At 36.8% G+C, this 23,896-nt stretch overlaps 1 protein-coding gene across 5 annotated transcripts in view; it reads left to right on the top strand.

Moving 5' to 3' along the window:
* Window positions 1-23,896, top strand: part of LOC121097832 (BTG3 associated nuclear protein) — a 153,144-nt gene that overhangs the window by 33,130 nt on the left and 96,118 nt on the right. For 4 of the 5 annotated variants that reach the window (XR_005831098.1, XM_040615173.1, XM_040615174.1 and 1 more), the window contains 3 exons: window positions 3,060-3,182; window positions 3,942-4,117; window positions 17,249-17,488. Coding sequence is in view for 4 of the 5 variants with exons in the window: in XM_040615173.1 (XP_040471107.1) it covers window positions 3,060-3,182; window positions 3,942-4,117; window positions 17,249-17,488 (539 nt within the window). In the remaining variant the exon portion in view is untranslated. The other variant, XM_040615177.1, reaches the window with a different exon arrangement.

Here is a 23,896-nt window from a genome sequence, read left to right as displayed (position 1 = left end):
CAGCAAATTCTGTCACCCTTCTTGTTCCATGTAGAACATGGACCAGAACTGTAGTTTCTTGGTTAATATTTATGACATTTTGAATGGAAAGGTTACCTCATCCTCCTCATGCAGACTGTTTTTTGAAAGCGTCATTCTTCAGGAGTTAAGCATTAAACATAAGAAATTCCTTTTCCTTTAAGACTGAAAACAAAAGAATTGAGTGAGTTTTACCAGAGTCATTGTGTTAGTAGATGCAGAACACAGAAATAATCTTTTGTCCAACAAGAAACTTCTATTTAGTTATTTTCAAACTAGATGTAGAGTTCCTATTTAGGCAGGTTAATCACAGGGAAAGGTTAATTGGAGGTTATAGATTTCTTGTGTTGAATGTTTCCAAATGCTTATTTTAGCTGTTCTCTACCACTGAGCTTTGTGTGACTCTGCTTGCCAGACTGCTTTATAGATTCTTTAAGTGCGTACAACTTGATAACAGTTCATTTCCAAATGTAAAACAATTGATGGACAATTTGGTGGTAGCTGTGGCTTGTGACAGAGGTTTTCCTTGTGTATGTGGTGTCTGGTTTTGCCTTTATGCTGTATAGCCAGGAAAATACGTGTCAGTAAAACAGTATGTTTAGTTAGTGGCTCCTCCCAAAACAACTGTGAAGGTGGATTTTTCCTGTCAATAATCCACTCTACTAACTGGGAAAAGTTAATAGCTAGAGAGGAGCCAGTGTTTTCATGGGTGTTTAGGGATAAATTTGAAAGAAATACTTACGCATTGGAGCAAGCTACTTGTACATACATTGATGCATTCATTGATCAGGGGATATATCTGTGCTGATGGGTTGTATACAAGTATTGCCTTACTGGAGGTGTGCTTAAGCTAGCTAGATGCTGTCCAGCTCACTCTTTATTGTCTTCCTTAAAAATGAATATTCCTAATTAAAAAAAATGAGCAACCTCCCCAACTTCTTCCTTATTTTATGCCAATTTTCAGTGCTAAGACTTTTTCAAATATAAACTTAATATGAGCAAAATCCTAAGGACTGTATAAATGTAATTTTATTGCATTTATCTCTACAGCTGAAATTAATTATTCAGAGTATTCATTAAAAATAAGCTTTGGTAAGTGATATTTTAAACAGGCATTCAGAAGTGATTGCAAGAAAGATAGTGATAAAGGAGAGTGTCTAAAAGGAAATGTAAAATTCTTGAACATTTTAAACTGGCCTGTAAAAACTTCAAACGTAGCTATTTGGACAATTTGGGAAACATAATGAGAACACATATTGCTGCTAGAGTTGGGGGACTGCCAGCATCGCCACGTATCAATGTTTTATCAAGTAATTGGTGCATATCTGGGGTGTGTGGGTTGTTTTTTTTTTTTAAAATGTTCAGTGCTGGTATTGAGAAAATAGAAGTTGCCTTTTTTTTTAAATAAAAAATGTGCAGTTGTTTTCCCCTTCATAATGGGGAAAATTTTGAAAAGGTGACCATGAAAACATTGAAAACCCCTATACTCTGGATAGTAACTAAAAAAAAAAACCCAACAGAAAACACTCATTTATTGCTTAATACAATTTGAACTTCAAAGCTATAGTACAGTCTGTACTTGTCTATGATCAGACAAACATCTTCCAGAGCTTCTCAAGGTTTGCAGTCCGACAGATCATTGGCAGTCCATGCGGAATCCCATTTGTTGCTAGCAACAGATGCAGCTCTTGTAAGAGGGAGGCAGGGCATTAGGCTCCGGGGCTTTTTGTATGCAAAACTGCTGTGGTCAACCACTTTATCTGGGCTAAAGTTGAGATCCATTTATTGTTAGCTCTTATGACAGTTTCTTGTCTTTTCTCTAGGTCTTAATGATGGATATCGTAGTGCCTAAAGTCTTATGTAGACACATGAATATTCAAGCAAGCAGGCACTCAATTACAGCTGAAATAAACAGAGTTGCTGTCATCAGATTTGTTTAATTTGTTTCAACAATTAGCTGAGGACTACAGTTAGGAAAAATAAATGACTGTCAGTCGTGTTTGAGATGTTGGACCAGTAAAAACAATAGCGGACTATTTACTGTGGGAAGCAAAGAGAAAAGAAAGCCTTCTCTGACACTGAAACACAAATTATCTTCCAAGTTTTCTCCTGAAGTTTACCATGAACACAGTGAAAACAGTCTTAAATATCAAAACCATGCCTTAGAATATTGAGTAATGGTGTGGGAATAACGTTAATCTCTGAAATCAAATTATAGGATAAGATGCATGCTGGAGATAATTATTTACTTCATATTTACTTCTGTATTATAGTGTAGACTTAGTGCGTTTTTCTGTGCAACACTTCTCTAGTTATTTTCTTCTACATTGTCATCATAAGCGATAAAAAAGGCTTTCTGGTTTCTCACACACTAAATGCTGTTCTGTTGCTTGTTTCAGATTTTTTTTTCTTTTGTATGTGAAATGCACGTAAGAAATGGTTAGGTTTGTCATTCGTTAAAGTTACAGTCTGTCCCTTTTCTGCTCTGATGCCCTAGTACCACACTTGTCTCCCTGCCCTCCACAAGCCCCCAGCACTGGAAGACAGTATGTGCTTTTTAACTCAGCTCATAATCCAATCAATAAATAATTTAAAAACTTATTTCCTAGGAATTGTCCTACTGAAGATGGTGTATTACCATGTGAGCTGGCCGTAGTCTCCCTCTGAAAATGCTCACTCTCAGACCTTGCAAAAGAAGAATGTGGTCGCTTTCTGGAACTGCGATTTGCAAACTTTCTCCTGTATATCTTGAGTTGAATTCTTTATCGCTTTGCCAGGGGTTGTGGACTTTTATTTAATTCCATTGAAGCCATCCATCCTCTGAAAAAAAATCTGAGTACTTGAAATGGTACAGATGTCAAATTCGATGGATTACCAGCTTTAGCATTGGATGCATAACCACGATGCTGGGATAAAGAGCGAGGCTTAGAGGCATTCTCTGTTTTTAAGTAGACTATTTAAGCCGTAAGACTGTGTTAATGTATTATTTATAAGGTTTGTTCCTTTACATTCCATTTTCCTTTCTGATTTTTGTCTTGTAGTGTTGTCCCTCAGACCACAGTAATACTGAACAACGACCGGCAGAATTCAATTGTAGCCAAGATGGTTGGGCAGGAAGAACCATTGAGCAGAGCAGCGGATTCTCTGGAAAATATCCTTAGCAAGTTAGTAGCAGTTATGGGAATCCTCCCCATTCCTTCCCTCCCTCGTTTGACAGATCAGTATCAGTTTCTGCAGCAGTTTGAAGTGGAAAATAAGGAATGTTCTAGGTAATAATAGTGGGAAAAACGTTGAACTGGTACTTGAATATGTTATTTGGCTGACCGTTCTGCCTAGGGAAGCCTCTTATCAGCAGTATAGGTACACTCTTGGTTTGCTCTGGTTGGGGAGAGAACATCCTGGAGGATCTGGAATTAGTTCAATGGCAGCAAACAGTTGAAAGAAAAAGTGCCTATAGCTACATATTTTTTACAGATGTACGATTGCTTGGGAACATGCCAAGATCCTGTATTTAACCAGCTGAAGAAGGAATATGCAGCAGCCCAGGAAGGCTTGTTAGAGTTTGTACAATCTAAAGCAAATTTTAAATTAAGTGGAACTTGAGATTCTGGGTAGAAGCTGTTAAATAATATGTTTTAATAAATTATTAAAATATTTTTGTTTTGCACACGAGGCCTAGGCTTTTCCATTGATGCAAATTTAGAAAGTATGCATCTACATTTTTTTATTTCTTCTGCTATTTTCCTTCCATTTTATTTTGTTGTGTAGCTCTGAGTTATAAACAGGAGTAGGCTTGTGTTTAAAGGAGCATGCTTTTGTAATGCATTTACTTTTGTCAATTAGTGCTTTTAATTCCCTTATAATCAGTCGTCTTTGGTCAAGGATTGTGTTTTCCCAAAGTTACATACTTTTCTTTTCCATAGTGCTGTTCCTGGACGTAGGCAGAACACCATAGTGGTGAAAGTGCCAGGGCACGATGACAGTCACAATGAAGACGGAGAGAGTGGCTCTGAGGCCAGTGACTCAGTTTCCAACAGTGGACAATTAGGAAGCCAAAGTATTGGGAACAATGTCACGCTTATTACGCTGAACTCTGAAGGTATGCTGATCTAACTGTAAGGCTACTCGAGCAAAGTCAATGTGGTGGTGGAATGAACTAAGATTCAACTGGAAGCTTCAGAGATGGTATCGTGGATCCAACCTTGAATTGTTAGGCAATACAGCAAGCATCAGATAGGAGTGAATGAATAGTTTTTTTTTTTAATTATTTTTACTAGTTTTGCAGGCAGAACAGCTAATTAAAATTCCTTATAAAAATCTAAAAAGTACGCCCCACTACAGTAGTGTATTTTTCTATTTTAAACCCTTTAAATTAACACATGCAATCTGCAGGATTTCCTGTCACCAAGTTGGAATATTGTTTCAGGAAAAAAAGTGTCCTCTCTGGGAAATAAAATCTACTAGTCTATCTCGTCCTGAAACTTTAATAGTCCACTTGTGTAATTCTCATGAATGTGAAATATTTATTTTAGTGAATGTAAGCAATTTTTATAAGGAAATTTGTATTAAAAAGAGTGTTAACAGGATAGTGTGTAGTGTCAGATTTTTCTGAAAATTCTTTAAGCCTTGGACACAGAAATCAAATGTAGAGAAATCTAAAAATTTTAGATTAGCCTAATAAAGATATTCTATTTTATGTGGTTTGAAATATTGAAATAAATGTTAATTGCTATTATTTTAATCAGAAACAAGATGATGTAAGGATCTCTGAGTTTTAGGTGAAAACATAAGATAAATTAAAATTTGAAAGTATCAGTGATTTTGTTTTTATGCAGATGTAATTTGAATCCTAGAGTTCAATTTAATAGTTTTCCTAATTATTTTTTAAAACTTATTGATTGAATATTTACTGAAGTGTTATTCTGGATGTGGTAGTTCATATTTACATTGATGTACCAGAGAAGAATAAATTACTTCAGGGTAATTATTGCAGCAGAATGCACTTAGGAGGTGACCCTTGTAATTAAGAGGTAAATGCGTTGTCTTTTTGATCTCTAACGTTGAAACAGAAGGACTCCTTAATTAGGAGTGATTCAGTTTCTTCTGCATGATCTCCAGCCATTGGTAAAAGCGTGTTGGGTGTGAACAAGTTAGGATACAATTAGTGGTAAGGATTAATTCAAGGTAGCCAGAAGCTGAGTATTTAAGAGTTGCATTCATAGATTTCAGAACTGACTAACAATTTGACTAACTAATTTGACAACTAAAACTCTGATACTTGGAGAACTTCAGAAGTCAGTCTACTGAAAGTCTTATGCACCAAAGATAGTTTTTGAAAATGTTGTTCTAAGGCATATGAACTTAGGATTCTTTGACTTTTATGGATATTTGTACAACTTATGCATATTATAAAGTTAGGCTCAGTCTATTTGCGTGTTGTGAGACAAAGTTGCTTCCAAAGGGTGTTTGATTTTGGGTTAATAGGGAACTAAAGGAGACTGAGACTGTTTGAGGAGTTCCCCTCAAAAATAGGGTCAGATTACAGATAGTGCTGATATTTTGATGTGAAAATATAAAAGGTACTCTTTGTGGAGTCTGTTAATATTTCATACAGCTCTGTCAGCTATACCAGGAACGAAGTTTCTAACGTTAGGAGGCTATTTGTTGTGTACTGCCCTTTTTGACTTGGTTGGCACAGATTTGCACAGACAAATGTGATGTTGGCCTTTTATGCCATTGTTGTATATGTAAATTTTGAAGAAACAGGTAATCCATTAATGTCTTCAGATCTGATTTTCTTCAGACCTTTAGAACACTCATCCATTAAAAATCTCTCTGAGATTGATGAATGCTTTGAGAATCAGATTAGTAATCCCCCACACCTACCTCTTCTTGCCCTCACAAAGATGAGAGAGGACCGCTTGCACAGAAGGAATGCTAAACGAACTAGCCTGCAGTATGTCACAGAAATTAAATTATTAATAAAGGAAGCGATGAAGAATAATAGGTCTGTTGTGCAGACTTGTTTTCTTCAGCAGTAAAAAGCAACAGTTACAGCACCCATCAGCTTGCTTTCATCGGCTGTTGAAGAATTCTGAGTGACTTGGAGTTGCTCAAAGGAATCTCGATGGATTGTAAAATACAAATGGCATACTTCAGCCCTTAGGGACTGAGACTAAACAACAGGCTTTCAGCAGGACTCCCATCCATCATCTCGTGTCCGGAAAGCAAAACTAAATCGTGTTTATAGTTGGGCTTTAGCTGACTTTGAATATGGCATTGACCTGTGGATATATCAGAATTTACTTAATAGATTTATGTAAAGACATTGTTTGCACTCTGCAGGCTGTTTTCAAAGAGCATTTAATCACGTCGGATAGTTTAAAAAATATTAGTGTTATAGCATTTCTATTCCTGAAAAAGAATTACATAGAAGCATAGAGCCCAGTTCCAGTAATGGTCTAGGATAAGGTTGTGTTTTTGTTGTTTTTGTTGTTTTTTTTCCTGACTGAACACTCTGACTTTACTTGATCTTCAGTGTACATTACTCTTCTTGCATGTGCAGTAAGGTGTGTTCTGTCTTTTCTTTGAGCAACAGTTACTTGATGCTTTTGCTTTTCAGAAAACTGAAAATGCTCATCCGTTTTCCAGATAGGGTTAATGGTCGGACAAGCATTGATTTTAAGATGTAGTATTTATGAGCTGAAAGCATGTAGACATACCGAATCTCTGATTTTTGTGAAATTTTGTGAATTTTTTCCAAAGTTCACTTTGGGATAATTAATGTCCTTTTGTATAGGGATGGTAGAAATATCAACACCTGACATATTCATTGGACTGCAGTTCTAAAAGTGGAGTAATCTTTCACAATTGAAGATAAAACTGAGCAAGAATAGAATTGTTCAGTGTTGAATTACCAGTTAAAATAAAATTAAAATAGGCTAGAAGGCTTACTAGTAAGTGACTTACTATATTTATGTCATATTTTTGGCATAGAAAATACCAAGTGTATCTTTATTCAGCCAACTAAGAAATAGTGTTTTTTCATTTAACTTGTAATTTTACCCCATGGATTCTAATAACTGTCAAAAGTGATTAGTCTGCTGTTGTTTTGAATGAATATGTTAGAGTGTGTTTCTTCTCTCTAACTTTGTTGTACCCCAAGTGGATCTTCTGGTATGGATGGTATAAACAGTAGTGTAAGTTTAGTGCTTTAGTTGTAAAATTACTTCTCTGCAAATGGGAGGGTAATTTAATACTAAGATCACAGCTCAAAACTCTGTTTTACTGAAGAAGATCTCTTCCTCCAGAAATACTGTTCGAAAGAACTGAATGCCGTTGAGCCTGTCAGAGTTTAAATGGGGAAGGGACATCAACTTAAAATTGATTAACTTTGAATCTTTGGTTTCTGGAGATCTGGATTGGAGCCCTCATTTAAATCCTACTGAAACAAGGTACCGAATGAAGAAGCCCACGTGTGACCCACTACCGAACTCACATTAGAGTAGAAGTGAAAAAGCCAAAAGGTCTTAAAGCAGCAAACGTGCAACCTACCAAATAAAATTGTGTCCAAGCTGCTCTATTCCGGTAATTTAAACTGCATAAGCAGTGCTAAAGTATTTAATTGTAAGTGCTGTCTGTAAAGTCTAATTGACTTAATCATCGCCCATCTCTTTTCTCTTTATTTTTCTGATTTAGTAAGAAATCTCCTTGTATTTTTACATGGTATGTTGATGATCTTTTAAGAGGTCCTCACTTCAACCGGGAGTCATTGTTTCAAACCAGAGATTTTTATGTTGTTTAATTATCTTGGTTACAATTTTAGCTAAGGAGTTCTGATTTGGACAAGTGTTTGGAGAGCAACTCTTACAGTTGTGGAACTGTCCTTACCCACAGTGCACTCAACTAAATAAATCTCAGGTCTGGTTAACCTTTTTTCCCTCTCTGTCTTTTGAAACATCAAAGCTATAGAGGTAACTTGCATACCGTGGTAGAAATGCAGCTAAGCAGTTTACGTCAGGAAATATACCTTTGTGTTTTGATATAAATGTTTTCTTTCTGAAGTGGCTTTTAGAAATTTGAAGTACACAGCTGTTCCCACGTTTTTAGAAGTCTGTTGTGTGGTGGTTATTCTCTGAATACATGAACGTGTCTGTTTGAGCAGAAAAGTTTTCTGGAGAAAAGAAATGACCTAACATGAGTTATAGCATGACCTGTCAAACTTACAAACCATTTTACTGTGTGAGTATCTAAAGAATTTGGATAGAGGCTGATTTTTTGAAAGGTTTTAGTAGATAAAACCAATGTAAATATAATGAAAATTAATGTTTTTGCTGTATTCGCCTGATGCACTGTATGCTTTTTCTTTAATCTGGAGGAAACCTGTGTTTAAAAATACAGGGAACTTTTCTTGTTCATCGTCCTCTCTTTGTTTTTTATTTTCCCGCCACCATGGATTACACATCTATCTCATTTAATGGAATAAGAAAAAATATTTATTACTAAGAAGTGTTTAAAGTAAATGCCAACAAGTGATAGATGTGCTTTTCTCTTTTAAAAGTCCGGTTAATTTTGACATGAATGTGTTCTTACTCTGTTTTGGAGTACAGCATATTCTCAGTTTAAACAAAGTTGTGCTTTTTTTTTTTTTTTAAATCTTGTACTTTCTAATTAGGCTTAAAAATGAGCAAATGATTAATGAAGAACATTTTTGAAACATCATCGTTTGGGCCTGGTGTCTATGTACATGCTGGTTTTGTAGATCTTCAGGAACTGTTACAAAAACCTTTTTTGTCCATTTGTGAGTATTTAGTTGTGATGTGTGTTAAATGGTTTCTAATGCAGTGACTTCTGTCCATCTGTTCAGCTGTGGTTGGAAGGGAGTCAGTATTTCTCAGGTGTATTGGAGCTGTGCAGAATGATGTGACTTAAATGTCATGGGCACCCTCCAGCTCAGTGCAGTTCACTGTATTATGCAAAGCAGAGAGAGCACAGATAGAGATTTTATTAATTTCACTGGTACGGTTTTGGAGTGGGGGAGCCGTTAAGTTTTATATACTAAACATGCTGAAATTTATTTTTTACTAATTGTGTGTGCTAAATGAAGCGATGGCACGATTCTGTTTTCCTTGTCAGTTTTCAGATACTGTACTACTTGCACTTTCAGGGTGGTAAGATAAGGAAAAGATGAGACTGTTATTTTGAGGAGACTATTTTTCTGTGCTTTCCAGAAATGTTGTACATTTATAGAGGTCTGTAGACTCTGATAGAGTAGACTGTAGACTGGGTTTCCACAACCTAAAATGCAGCTGGTATTTAGTCCTTCTTGCACAGAACTTAATTTGCGAATTGATTCTTTAGGCCCTTGGCTAATTATGTGGTAAGAAAGACCTTGTGTATAGTCTCTGCTCATGACAGCATTCATTCTAACATTGTTCTTTTGGATTTTGCCTTCCACTGCAAAAAATAGTATCGTGAAGAACATTAGATCCACACTAGTTTTAAATTACAGAGGTTTTAAACCTATGATATTAAGTACCTATATTGTTTTCTGACTTTAATGAATTCTCTCGTACTGGTATGTGGCTGTAATCCTGTCAAGGGTTGGTTTTCAATTGCCTAAGCTATAACCTGGCAGCTGTACGCACTTTTATGCTCACCACAAATCTGTTAGAAAGTATTCTGACATTCTCAAATATATTTGTCTAAACTTTTTAACTGAAGAGTTTTGTCATTAGATAAAGAAAAGCAAGCTGCAGTAACGATGAAGGAGTAAGTTTTGTTAAGAAGGGTGAGTAGATTTCCAAATGCTTAAATGGAACCTTTTATGTCCTGAATAGATAACATCTCAGATGAAAAGTACTCTTTTGTCCAGGCTCCAGTTACCTCCCGGCTTATTTACTGTGAGGTCTCCTCTCCGGCCTTACATTCAGAAAGCTGTTAAGATTTTCCAAACTCATCATTTTAACCCCATCATCTTCTGCTTGCATCCCTTTCCCTACTCGGTGGCACCCTTGTTCTCAAGGAAGACCTGACCCTTTGCCATTCCCAGTCACTCCTAGAGTTGCTCTGACTTCCTCAGCTATAGGTGACAGGTTTCCTTGCTTGTAATCTTTTCACAGAGACTTTTATGCTTTCTTCTGCTTCCCTGGGAGGAGATCCTTATAACTATATACACCCCCCTCCCTCAATCTCCTGTCCACGATACTCACTAATAAAATTGTCTTTTCTCATGGTGTTTATGTAAAACTTAGCCATAGTTAAGACACATTTCTTCTAAGATACTTTAAGATACAGTCTGTTTTGGGAATGCCTACAAGCTCAATGTGTGTTGTCACCTGCCTGCCTCTCTAATCTACCTATTGTCTCCTGTGTTATTCTTGGATTGTAAAATTCCTGGGTAGGGATGTTGTATTTGTTTTGTACTTACAAAGTGCCTTCTGCAACGCTTGATTCCGATTTAAGTATGTTACGCTCTTGGATTTATGGGAAACTGTCAAAAAGTGTGGCGGTTGCTTACTTGTGGTTTCTCATTTATTGGGGAAACCGCTTGGGACTGAAGCATAGAGATCACTGTTCATAAATAACTTTGTGGTAGGTCTTGAGCTTGCACTTAGTAGCAGTTTCAGAAATTTACATGAAGTACTATTTTATCAAGAAACAAGTGCAAACAGCAGAAAGCAAAGAATGGATAATATCCAAATACATTTACTGCTTTTGCTGTGATCAGGCGTTTCATGTTTCCTCTGAAGGTGTTGAATTTTACTTTGAAAAACTTGACAAGAACTTGCTCTAGAATATTGCTAAAAAATGGAATTGGCTTTTTTATGCAGTTTATGTACAGAAAAAATACTAACTTGAACCTGCTTCAGTTCAGTTCACCAAAGCTCAAATGTTGAATACTTACTATTCAAAAAAAGAGTAAGCTATCGAAGGGCACTGTGATACTTGCAGACTTCTCTAGGAGATACGACGAGAGCATTATTTTGCTTAATGCTAGATACTGCTTTCAAGAGTCAAGGTGCTTCAAGATGTAAGGAATATTGTATAATAATGTTCTTACACATATTCAGTTTATGGCAACATTTAAAGTACTTAATCTGTGACTTGCTGTACAAACAAGAGGAGCATCTGTTCCTAAAACATTAATGCACATTATGTTATCCATTTAAATCTTTCACAATAGTGTTAGTGTCCTATTTTTAAGATGGAAGGAAGAAAAAGCAGGACCTCTCATCTTTGTAGTGTAAGAATGTCCCATTCAGCGTTACTATACTGCTTTAAAAGCAGATATTTTTAAAAATGTCTATGCCAAAGCCAAGGCTTTGAAATTGCTGAGAAAGAAACACACTGTCCTTAGTGTCTCCCAAGTATGTGAAATGGTCTTGAACAGAGCTCCATGAAAGCTGGTTTTAAATGATATAAATAAAACAGCATGATCCATTGATTTAGAATTTGGTTCAATGAACTTACCACTTGATACACTGACATATGATATTTGGCACCATATATGATGGTTTTGTATTGTATCTGCTTTCTCTGCATTCCTTTTACTGCATTTTAAGACTATCAGAAATACAGAATTAGAAACATAAACATGAATATTTTTTGAGAAGATAAGGGAAGACTGGTCTATGTAGTATGTTAATTAAAGGATGAATAATATTTTCCCAAATAATTGTCACACATTCTCTTCGACTTTGCTTCTGAAAGAGTCATTTTATGATAGTAGTATTAAATAGTGCTTTTTGGAATTTGCTTTCCAAATGTGAATCCAAGCTGCTCTTTGTACGTGCCCCAGACTTACCTGTTCACAGGGTTTTCCAGTTCACTGTAAGATCAAATCTCACATGTTGTATGATCGTTTGCAGCACTTTGCTTTTGCTGCCAAGCTCCTTATGACCAGATACAGACAGCGAGAATGAACATTTAAATAGCAAACTCTTGTACCTTTAAAACAATGTTATTTATAGCTGATGCAAAGACTTTGCTGAGACTTCAGGAGTTTCAGCGGCTTGTTAAGGCCAAAGAAAACTATAGAAATTGAATTGCTTTGATTTGTAATTTTTTTTTTTTTAATTTTTTGATTATTGGGAACAAACATGAACAGTGGTTTCTTCCAGGTATCGGAAATCTGATTTCTGATATGAAACATTTTCTAAGGGTTTTAAAAAGCCATCTAAGTGCATGGATTTTCTCAGTTTTATCTCGATTTTTTTTTTTTTAGCTGATCATTTTAAGTTACAGATGATCATGTAGTAGTCCTCATTTTCTGCTTCTGTTAAATGTATTCCCTGGCCTTCCATGAGTCATAAAGTAAATGAATCTTTTTTTGCCTCTCATGGATTTAACCATGTACTAAAACAGAGGTCTTATTTTTAACAGACTAAGCAATCTTGCTGACATTATGCTGGGACTTCTATGCACACTATAGTGTTTGCAGAGACAAGTATGCTTTGGTACTGCGTGCCCACAGGGTTCTTTCATGCTGTGTGCTGTCTGTCAGACAACTGAAGAAACCACGAGCGCAGGATATATTTTCAGAATATCTTGAATAGTGTACCAGTCCTCTAACTGTAGGGGCTTAGAAGTTAACTTGAACTATGTCTCTGTTAGCCAAATCCTTTCTGTTGTACAGAAGATTATACCTGAGGCATAAGATTCTTCTGGCTATCTTTCCTTTATATTTACATGGAAATTAAACCCTTTTTATCCCCCATGAGAACAGTCAAGCAAAAAACTCCAGTTCTGTGTCCGGGGTTCCTGATGTTTGTGGAGTTGTGTGTGTTCTATGCTTCCTTTTGCCAGAACTCCCAGTGTCTTAACTGCTTTTTTGGTGGGAGGTTTTGGTGAATGTAGTTTTTTTCAAGCCAGTCTTCTAACCTTCCTTTTAGCACAAGCTTTAAATCACATTGCTAGATTTGTAGGTTAATGTACAGGCTGATTATCACCCTGTTCCTTATATTTAATGATTGAAAGTCAGTGCTTTGTAGTCACTGTCAGTTATTCACTACCCTTGTGAGTTGTTGGGGTAGCAGAAGACTTGGGCTAATGAACAGAAGTTTATTTAAAAAGATTATGTTTAATCTTCTGTGCATCAGCTGAAATATTATTTAATTTCTTTACAAATGGGGGTTTTTGTCGTTAGGATTTTTATGTTAAGGTTGATTCATCTTTCTGCCTTTGTGCTGTAGCTACCAGTCATTTTTCTCTGCTGGGTGCAAATCTGGCATTTGCAGGCTTGTTATTAAAAGACACACAAGTACTCTGAATAACGGAACATGTTAATTTAAGTGTTTATGTGGGCAGGCATTTCCTTTCGTTTTTCCTAGTTTTAAAGGAGCGACTGATGGCACCTAGCGAGAGAGTGAGCCTAGCTTTGCTTCTGCTCTTACTCCTAGTGTTCGTGTGTCAGTCTAGGGGAGCGTATCCCAATGGAAAAACGTGAGTACCAGTGAAATGTCTGTCATCTCCCTGGGCAGGAAGACACATACACGAGTTGAGAGTGAGTCCGAAAGCCATAGCAACTCTTGTCTGGATTTTGTTTCCTTGACATAGGTTTTCTTAATACTAACCTTAAATCTCGCTGGTCCTGTTTCCATAGAAATGCTTGTTTGCATGGCAGCCCCAGTCACCTCTCATCTTCTTGCGTGTCCCTGCTGAAACAGAGGAACGGTCAGCTGTGTTGTGAGATAAAAGAAATGGACTTAATACAGTAAAAAAAAAAAGAGTTGAAAACTGTGTTGAAAAGTGAACTAATTCTGGATTCAGTAGAATGGAGATAAAGGTAGATTTTCTGAGCTGAGAAAAACATTGAAGAGAAACTAGGAATTAGTCTGTCATCGAAATGAGCTTCAGAGTACAGAGAGGAAATCGGTTTAAATATCAGGACTTTTAACACTACAAGTAGAAATGATCAAGAGCCACTTCTCTCATGATGTAATATTTGATGTAAAGAAAAACAAGGAAGTACCTTTCCACATAGCACTCAAAATGCATTCAAACTTCAGCAAGGCCATTAGGAGAATTAACAAAAGGAAAATACTTCAGGGCAAAATGAGCGAAAACCTGTGATTAACTGAAGGAATGTGTGCATTTGTGCTTTTTTATTTTTACGAAAAGTGTTTTTGGATTGTGTTCTTCATTCCCAGTCCTTCACATGTTATTTGTGTTTCACTAGTCTTTAAGGAATGGAAGCAGCCGTGTATGGTTGTACAATGCCTCCTGACTTGGTATCTGGCTATTACAATGTATGTACTAAATAACTTGACCCATCTAGATTCTATCTAGATATTATGTATAATGCCTAATAATACATGTAAAGTGAGGATAAAATACACATTTCAGTAAGCATAAGAGGATATTTGAGTGCTAGGAGCTTCAAATGATGCAGCTTTAATCAATAGTATTTATGTATTCAATTGTTTAGGGAGAAGTTCCATCAAACTCCCAGACCGTGTTTTTTTTTCTCTTTCCTTATTCAGTCTGTCTTCTCCCATACCACACGACTTGTTCAGTGTAGTTCTGCCTCCCTCACTCTACTTCCTCTCTTCACCGTTCTTTTTCGGTGCCAGCCTCATTAAATTTGCTCTATGCAAAGTGCTAGATGTGTTGGCAGACCGGTAGGAATTATTTTTACGTAAGATAAGGAGTAGTTTAGCTTTTGTGCCCTCAAGTAGCTGTAGTGAGACAGTAGAGTCACGGTTAACTTTAGTCTTGCAATTTCCACTCTAATGTAAAATCATTGTAAAGCAAACTGCCTTTCTGTTGAAGCTTTTAAAGCAGGAGGAAAATGCAAGAGGTAATTCTGTGGGGCTTGTGTCCATAGGTCAGCATAACAAGATAGTGTCTTTTTTCCAGGCTGTTAGCAATAAAAGAAAAGTTGAATGTGGTAAAAACAGTATGTTCTAGACTCTGTGCCAGTTGTGGGAGAAAAAAAAAAGCAGCATTATTTTGCAAATAGAAAAAAAAAATCTTTGGTGCGTGTAGTAGGTTGATCGCATTTGTTAAACAAGACTGCAGGTGAAAGGTGTTCCTTAAGTAGTAACTCTTATGTCTAATAGTAATTCTGTGAACTGGTAAGGTTTTGATAGAATGTAGAATCATTTACTCAGGCTTCCTAGAATTTCTTTGAAGAACTTACACATTTATCCAGGAGGTGTTTTTGCTTTGCCAGCTCTGCCCAAATTTTTATAAAACAGTCAGTTTATCTTCAGGAACAGACTGCTGTTTTCCCTGATAATGTTAACCAGACTTGTGGTGAGGCCAGACACAGTGGCATTCAAAACAAGTCGTAATTAATCTGAACCACCTTATTTTTCAGATGGCACCTGGTACTGTGAGCAGAAAACATCTAGTATGCCCTATTACATAGTTCAGGATAAAAAGTAAGGTTTAAATAAGAAAAAAAAATGTATTAAAAAGATTGTGAGTGTATGAAAATATATTCAAAGCAGAGCATTAAGTTCTGATTGCAACAGAAAAAAGTTCGAGGGAGTAGCTGCTATGTACATGAGCAATAAATATTTTTCTTTGTAAATATCGTAGTTGATAATCTGATGTTTATGATGATATCAGTCTTGCATAATCTAACATTTGCTTCATACGGTCGTTATTCAATGCAATAAACTCGCATCTGACATGTGGTATGACTCAACCCAAAGGTCATATTAGAAGAATGTTTTTTAGTGTTTCAGTTGCTTTTATGTTATGTTTTATTGCGTACTTTTGGCTTGTAGTCTAGTAAAATGCCGGCTGCTTAGCCTATGCCAGTACCTGGAAATACACATGCTGCTTGCTCAGGGGTCCCATTCAGTGTGAAAAGGATAGACTCATCTGTGTGAACTCTTGTCACCCTATTTTCTGCCTAGAAGAGTTATGGAAACCAGGAGTTTGTGACTTTGTATATACAATGAAACGCTAAATGCATTTGATGAAAAATGAATCACGTAATCGAATGACTTGTTCACATTTTTGCCATTCTGAAGGCGTGTGAAACCATGAAATACTGTAAAGCTCTGGTGCGGAAGGGCTGTGGGACTCCTAAGTCAGGAAGCTTTGTTTTACACCACAAAGTTGAGCAAACACAGAAATCAAATCCAAATGGTCTGTGTCAGGAAATAGTACTGGAATGTTCTATCCAATTCCTATTAGCGTTGTCAGATGCGTACTGGAAACTTTGATTTTATCTGGAATGAGAGTCTCTTCCTAGGTCCTGTGTTGCATCCTCCACTTCAGTAGGGGTTGGTCATCCTTATGAACTCTGTTCTGCTTTCTGGTTAATCTTGAATTCACTAACTTTTGACATTGTCTGCAAAGATGAATTTCCAGTGAGGGCTTAGTATTCCTCTTAAAAATAATAGGTTGTTTTTTCCCACCAGGCTGAGAGGCTGGGACAGAAATCAAAAAACTTCTTTATATACGTAATGTGTCTGTGTGTCTATACACAAGAGAAGTTAGGCATGGTTCTGCTGATGAGCTTATACCTGGATAGAAGGGAATATGCACTTAGCAGATGATTAGCAATCGATTCCTTATCTTTATGCTGGGCCTCTTCCTTGGTTAAACGGGTTGTTTAGGAAATAATGCAGGCTACTGGCCAGTAAATTCGAAGAAAGACCAGTATTTTGATTGGGATCTCTGGCTATGTTTTGAATGATTGTCATTGCTTGAAATACTCTTTTAGGTGGTTGAAAGAGTTACTGTTCACTATTGATTATAATTTCTTAAATTTATAACCTTGCTTACACTCATTTTAATCTGATGCTTTTGCGGAAAAAAGTGGTTCAAAGCTGTTAGCTTCCTGAAAGTAGCTATACTTTTAAGAATATTATGTGGTTGCAATAATCTTAATTTTTAGGGGATGACTGACTTGATGAATGAGAACACTGTGAATATAGTGTGCTCTTTCAGCTGTTGGCGTCTAGTATGAGGTATTTTGAAAAGATATCTGAGAGCGAGTTAAACATCTGGACTAATTACATTGATTCTCCATGTAGGCCAGAATGTTAATGGCAATAACTGTTGTGGACCATTGGTGTGAACTTGAGAATAATTTTTTTATCTGCAGCAAATCTTATGAGCCTATTAGTCATGCTAATTTGTACAGAAGTTTATGGAGACTATGAAGAAAACTGGAAAAGCTCCTGATAGCTTAAGAAATGTTGACTGTAACTTGAACCTGACTGTTCCATTCTGTGCCACAACTAGAATTTCCACAATCTCTTTTTAGAGGATTACCCCAATGGGACGTGGCTTGGAGATGAAAATAATCCTGAGATGCGGGTCCGCTGCCCCATCACCCCTGCTGACATGCTGCACATCAGCACGAACTGCCGCACAGCCGAGAAGATGGCACTGACATTGCTTGATTATCTCTTCCATCGGGAAATTCAGGCGATCTCCAACCTTTCAGGCCAGGGGAAGCATGGGAAGAAGCAACTTGATCCTCTCATGATTTATGGAATTCGCTGTGAGTATAATACTGAAACTTTTGAACTTATACGGTGTAAATAAGGCAGAAACTGTCTGCTACTTGCAGTTAAACTAAATTTTGTAAGAATGGGTTATGTATTGTTCTTGCCAGACAGATGTTTTATTAACTTTTGTTTAGTAAAGAATCCTAATGGGCTGATTTAATTTAGTTTGTTGTGGGTGTTCATCAGAAACTCTTCAGTCTTAAAATCTGAGTTCAGTTTTCTTTGTAACTACAAGCTGTGAGCATACCAAGTGTAGTAAATATCAGAGAAATATAACTTTCTCAGCTAATGGAATGAATAGTAAACCACATAAATTTAAATATTGTTGATGCGTTCAAAACAGTATGGCCTTGAATCTTACGTTTTTTACTTCCCATTTATGTGTATTATTTCAAAAGGCTAACTGACATTGACATAGAGGAAATCTGCCATCTCTATTAAAGGAGAATCTGTTTATTCATAACGGGAATGCGTATGATGCTAATGTACTTCTGTCTGCTCCGGTGGCATAAGGCTTTTGGTTATTAAACTGTTATGCAGTAATGAACAGATACTACTTGTACTGAAGATGCAATTCTTGTCAATTTAAAAGGAATCAAGCGTGTGTTGCGTATAGAATACAGTAAGCGTAGCCACTAGTTTTGAGTGCAGAAGAATCTGTACATACGCAGCTTGCTCTAATAAGGTGACTTCTAGTAGAGGATTACTCAGTGGATACGTTGAGGACAGCCAAGTCTGTTCCATGAGCTATGGTGTAAATATTTTCCAGTAAAGCAGGTAGATGGACGCGTTGCAAAGAGCCAAGCATCTGACACAAGTGTTACAGCTCTTGCGTGGTACTTTTGCAATGCATGTAGAGAGGAAACAAATTTAAATGTTAGTGTGGAATTAGGACAGAGTCTAAAAATGACCAACTTTACTAATTGAGCTAGGGTTTAATATACCAGTAGATCTTACTGTTAAAAGATTCTTTATAGTCACATCTTATGTAGGTCACCAATGGATTAGTAGAGTGGGAATAATTTGTTATACTAGAGTGTTTTGTATGCAATTGCCAATTTGGAATGCCAATTAAGCTTTAAGAACATAGCCAGAGAGAGCTTATTTTGAATGGTGTTTGAAGAATTTGATGTTTTGTTTTTATGCTTCTGTTAGGGCAATGTGTGTGATAGTTATGTGGAAGAAAATGTGAAGAATATTTGATGATGAGACTGCTGTGCTTTCTTGCTACTGAACTGAGCTGAGGAAATACTGTCCTACTGACCTGCTTTTGTTTCTAGTAATTTGCTGGCTGTCTCAGGGAAATTGATAGGCAAAACTAACCTATTCAGTTCGCTGCATTAGGCCAATTTTTGTCTCATTATGTACCTGAAGCAGACTTCAGGCTTCTACTGTAAATACATTAGGTATGTATTTTTAAGGGAGATTATGATTCAAAGTAATTTGGATCTCCAAAACCATTATCTATTGATCTCATCAACGTAAATGATCTTGTTCCATTGTATTTTTAAAACTTAGATGTTTGTTGACAATAGTTATTAAAAACATGAAGAAATGAATCTTTCTTCAATGCTAAAGCAAGTCACTAACAGCCCTTTTCCCCATTGCTGAAATCTGTGAGTACAAATCAAATGATCGAGTTTATAACTGTCTGTGTAGGAAGAACAGGTTTTTGAAAATGTGAGCATGGGGAAAGAATGTGCTGGTGTGACTGAACGCTCGAACTAGGGATTATGTCATTTTTATGAGGCATTCTGGCCATGAAGAAATTGGATTATAGAAGTGATCCCTGCAGTTGGAAAAGGTCTGCAATGGCAGAAATGTAACAGCAGTAGATGGTAACCAGCAGCATTCTGAATGATGAGCACAGAAATCACTGTCTGCTTCTTTGTCGTAAGCACCGTTCGGAAGGTTTGGGATCCAGGTATCGGAAACGTATCTTTTTCTTCTTTGTGTTGGCTAGTGCGTTGCTTTCTTTTGGGAACCAGTCCGTAACAAACCAGGGATTGTGTGTGCCTTCTGGAAAAAAACACACCGGTGTGAATCTGGCCAGAGTTTACCTTTTTGGGTACCTAAATCTTAATGGTTATTGAGATTTGGTATTGGCAATGACAAAGAATCCTGTGGCAACAAATGAAGAAAATCCATATAAACCTGATGAAGCAGCAAACTTAATAGTAACAACGTTGGTTCAGAAATGATGACTTCATGTAATAACCTAGTATGTCACCGCTGTGAGTGATTAAGTTGGAATGAAATTTGATTTCAATAGCCTGTTTATGAATTTGCTATGATGTGAGTGAGCATACGAATGACTTATAACTTTCAAGGGTGACGTTCTGGCCACGTTCAGTTCAGTGGCAGAACTCCTGTTGCGTTCAGCTGTGCCACGATTTCATCCCTAATGTTTGTCACAGAGGTACTGGGAAGAGCCTTGCCATGCCATATCCACTTTGCTTTACCAGTCCACAGACCATGTGGGGTTTTTTTATTGGTGAAGTATTGTTCCATAAAATCTACCAAAAACTGAGTGCAGTGCTAGCATGGGAACTAAATTAGGTTGTTGTCCTAACAATGTAGTTTGCTTCTGCTCTGAGCAGTAATACTTTGATGCATTACTTTAAACTTAAATGAAAAATCTAATGTCATCAGCCTTGCATTTGCCAATCATAGCTAGAAAAGCTCAAGCCAATATAAAGGATTTTATTTTTCCTTTTGTTTCAATTTTCTTCAAGTTTGTCAGTGGAAAGAGATTCTTTGCTTTTTCTAGGAGAAGAAAACACCAACCAAATCTGTATTTAATAGAGAGAATATTTTGTGTAATATGGAAAAACTATAAAAAATGAAGAGATCTATGTTTATTAGAAATTCTTGATACACTACATAAAATTTACCGCAAGAGAGATGAAAGTTTATCTTTGGAAGTATACATTTTCTCTTGTGGTATAAATTTGCTTGTGGGGTGGCAGTGGTATTGAAGAGAGTTTTTGGGCAAGAAACCAAAATGACTTAAACATACTATATGCCATTAAGTAGCTCATTACTTCAGCCCTACTAAAAATGTAGACGTTTCCTGGTGAAATAGGATACAAGAACATCCACAGTTGTAATTTTCTTTGTGTTACAGAAAATACAGGTTTAGCTCTTTTGGGATTTTATAGCAATCTCCATAAACAAGTTTGAGAAAAACAGATTTCCAAATTCAGAATTTTGCATTTATAAAAAACTTGATAACACAAAGAATGCTTTTACATATTGTCTTGGAATAAAGTGAGAGGGGATTTCTGAAGTTCATAAAAGAAGAGTCTATCAATAGTTCTTATTCTTTAAAATAATTAAGTGGAAACAAAATAACATTAGTTATTTCCTGTGTGTGTAACTTTGTTAGTGTGTCATTTCTGTGAAAGCCTCTTGCATCTGCACATAGGTTTTTTGCAGGCTCTCACCAGTCCATTTTTAATATAATTCTCAGTTTTGCCTAATTATGACAAAAGGATAGAAGATCAGTACCTATAAATTACATGCAGAATGAGTGGTTGAGTGGAGGAAAGAGTTTAAAATTCAATTGATAGCATTAAGGGGAACCTGCACCCTTAGTTCAGCTGTATAATTGGACACCAGAAATCCTCTTTGGGCAACATACAGTTGTCTGTTGCTCAGGGAACTATTTATGCATATTGAAATAACTCTCATATTAGGGACATGATTGTTTTTTAAAAAAACAACAAACCACCCCAAAACCTGCAGTACCTGTAGAGGGGAGGGCACCATGGTGCAGGATGTCCGAGTACTGTTAGAGCCAGCTTAGTACTATTCTCTTGAATTTTTCCATCTGCTTCCAAGACTACTTATAGAGTGAATTTTTTGTGATTTCTGTTCACGAGTTAACATTTATTCCATCCAGTATGCATCCCTGTCGTTTAAATAACATAGGAAAAAAGTGTGACCTGAAAAGACCTTATGTAAAGTCTGATTTTTAACTGTATGGTAAATGGTGTATATTCTGTTTCAAACGGCACTTAACTTGACTTCTTAAGATGCAATTTAAAATGTAGAATAGAAAGAAATTTGTAATCAAAGCTTGGTGTTGTAATACTGCTTCCAGTAAAGATGGGACTGCTTTTCTACTGTACTAGATGGAGATGTTAATATACATTGATGGAAGAATGAAATATAGCCATGTCCTCTTCAGAGGGCTGCTCAAACAGAATTAAGCACTGTACTCATTGACACAATACTGCTTGAGACGCAGACCACCCGCATTTGTTTAATAGGAAACACATTTGACTCCTGCCTGATTGTGTAACGTATGTCTGTTAGATCAGTGTCTGTATATATATATTCATGCACATAACCCAAACATAAAGCAGGTTGGGCCAGTTTTTAAGCTGCTAATTTGAGTCGTGTAAAATCTGCAGATCACAGTAAGTCACTACTGTTTCAGCTTCTCATTTGCTTTTAATGAAGATTTTGATCTTAATAAGCGTGCGGGATAAACAATGAGTATACCACACTTTTGTTCCATCTTTCTTAAACATTACCTTGCTTTTAAATACTGGAGGAAGAGTCGTAAGTTGCTTCTCACAGAGAAACTGTTAGCTCTGATGTTTCTCACCAGTGGATCTGTTTTGTGAGATACTGCAGACGGTTGCCATTATATAGCATGTTTTATATAAACAGTTACTGAAGATATACACCATAAATACGGAATGCATTTAGTATTTTCTGTGCTCTTTTTTATTTTTCCACTTTAAAAGACTTACTGCTGTATTTTTATGAAGTATACTTTTTTCCTTTTTATATCCGTTTTCCCTTTCTAATCTTTGTGTACTACTTTTGCACACTTTCTGTGTCTTCCTTTCATTTCCTGTTTATAATTCTGGGCTTTGCGTGTCTCGTTTCTGAATATAGTACCACTTAGTAACTGTATAGTATATAGAGAGTGGTTTAAAACAGTGTTACACCTAGATACAACAGTGGTTGCGACAAGTCTTGATTATCAGCAATTGTAGTCATGCATCTAGACTTTGGATTTCATCAGGAGACTGTTGGAGATCTTCAAGAAAAAACGGATTTTTTTCCAATTGCCATTTTGTCCTCTCTCTTCAATATTTCATCAGCACTAGAAATTGATGACTTTATGTAATTTAGATTGTTGTGACTACATTGCTAATTGTTGTTTCAGTCCGTCCCCCTTGACAGACTAGCTAACTGAAGAATCAGTCATGTTCTGGATGCTCTTGAGGTTTGGAGGGAAGAGGAATGGGTTAGTTGCAGTGCTCAAGCTAGTAATTTGTTAAGGATCTCTGATGTTTTCTGTTTAACCCGTGCTTCTGTTTCCTCATTATATAGGACGTTAACTAATCTTCCAAGCTATAGTAGTCTGACAAGAAGTTGCGTGGCTTGTATCCACATGGATGAGCTAATCTTGTGGTCCCTGGAAATACTTCTTGCCAACATTTTCTTCTCCTAGTAACAAATACTATGGACTGTAGCTCTTTGGAAGTAAAAATTTGCTTCGGCGTTTTCCTTTGAAGACTGTGGTATTACCAGATGCTGTAGTGCATTTCTTCTCAACTGCCAGGTCACGGCTCAGAGGTAGGACAAACTTCATTTTACAGGTTGAAGGGCCGAGTATAAGCAGACAAGAATTTACCCAATTCTGCAGCCTCATGTCTGTGGCAGAGGGGGAGTGGAAGCAGGTTCTCCTGAGTGGTGCACTAGTCGAAACCTCTACTCTGAATCTTAGCAAGTGGGCCGCTTCCATCTGACAATTTCAGGAAAGCTGCATTGTGCTTCATTCTGAAGCCCATGAGCATGGTGACTGGTGTTAGGGGCACAGCTTGGGAAGAGAGGAGGGAGAGCTTGCAGAGGTGTTGAACTATCTCGTACTCAAGAAGACAGTGAGAAGCAAAGTCTTGAGAGTTCAGCACATCTTTAAAGGAAAGAAGTGAAAGAACACATTTCTTTCATGCCTTTCTCATATCCAGAAAGTTTTTTTTTTTTTTTTTCGTACAGCACCCTCGGGAAAGGTCTTGTGATGCAGCAGTGCTGCTTTTTTCAAACATGTTGTCTTCCACAAAGCTGTGAAAGTCTGGCTTCAGTTCCAAATAGCTGCTGCTTTGTGAATCAATTAAATGCTGCCACATGGAGGGAAGCGATAACCTCTTTTGAGGCTAGGCAAGAAGATAATATGAGAACCCATTGAGTTTATCTCAGTACCGCAGTTCTCATAAATGGCATCAATGCTGGCACTTGCTTACTGACTTTATGTAAGCACTGTAATTTAATGCTGGCTGTTGTTTTCTTCTTTCCTGGGCACTTATGTTTATTTCAATTACTTTCCTGGCCAGTTACTGTTTAATAAACTGAAATAAAGGCAGCAATCTTGGGAAGTAAAA

This window comes from Falco naumanni, chromosome 15 (genome assembly GCF_017639655.2).
Source record: "Falco naumanni isolate bFalNau1 chromosome 15, bFalNau1.pat, whole genome shotgun sequence".
Taxonomy (NCBI): domain Eukaryota; kingdom Metazoa; phylum Chordata; class Aves; order Falconiformes; family Falconidae; genus Falco; species Falco naumanni.
The sequence above is the reverse complement of the archived record's forward strand: the minus strand, read 5'-3'. Positions and strand labels throughout refer to the sequence as shown.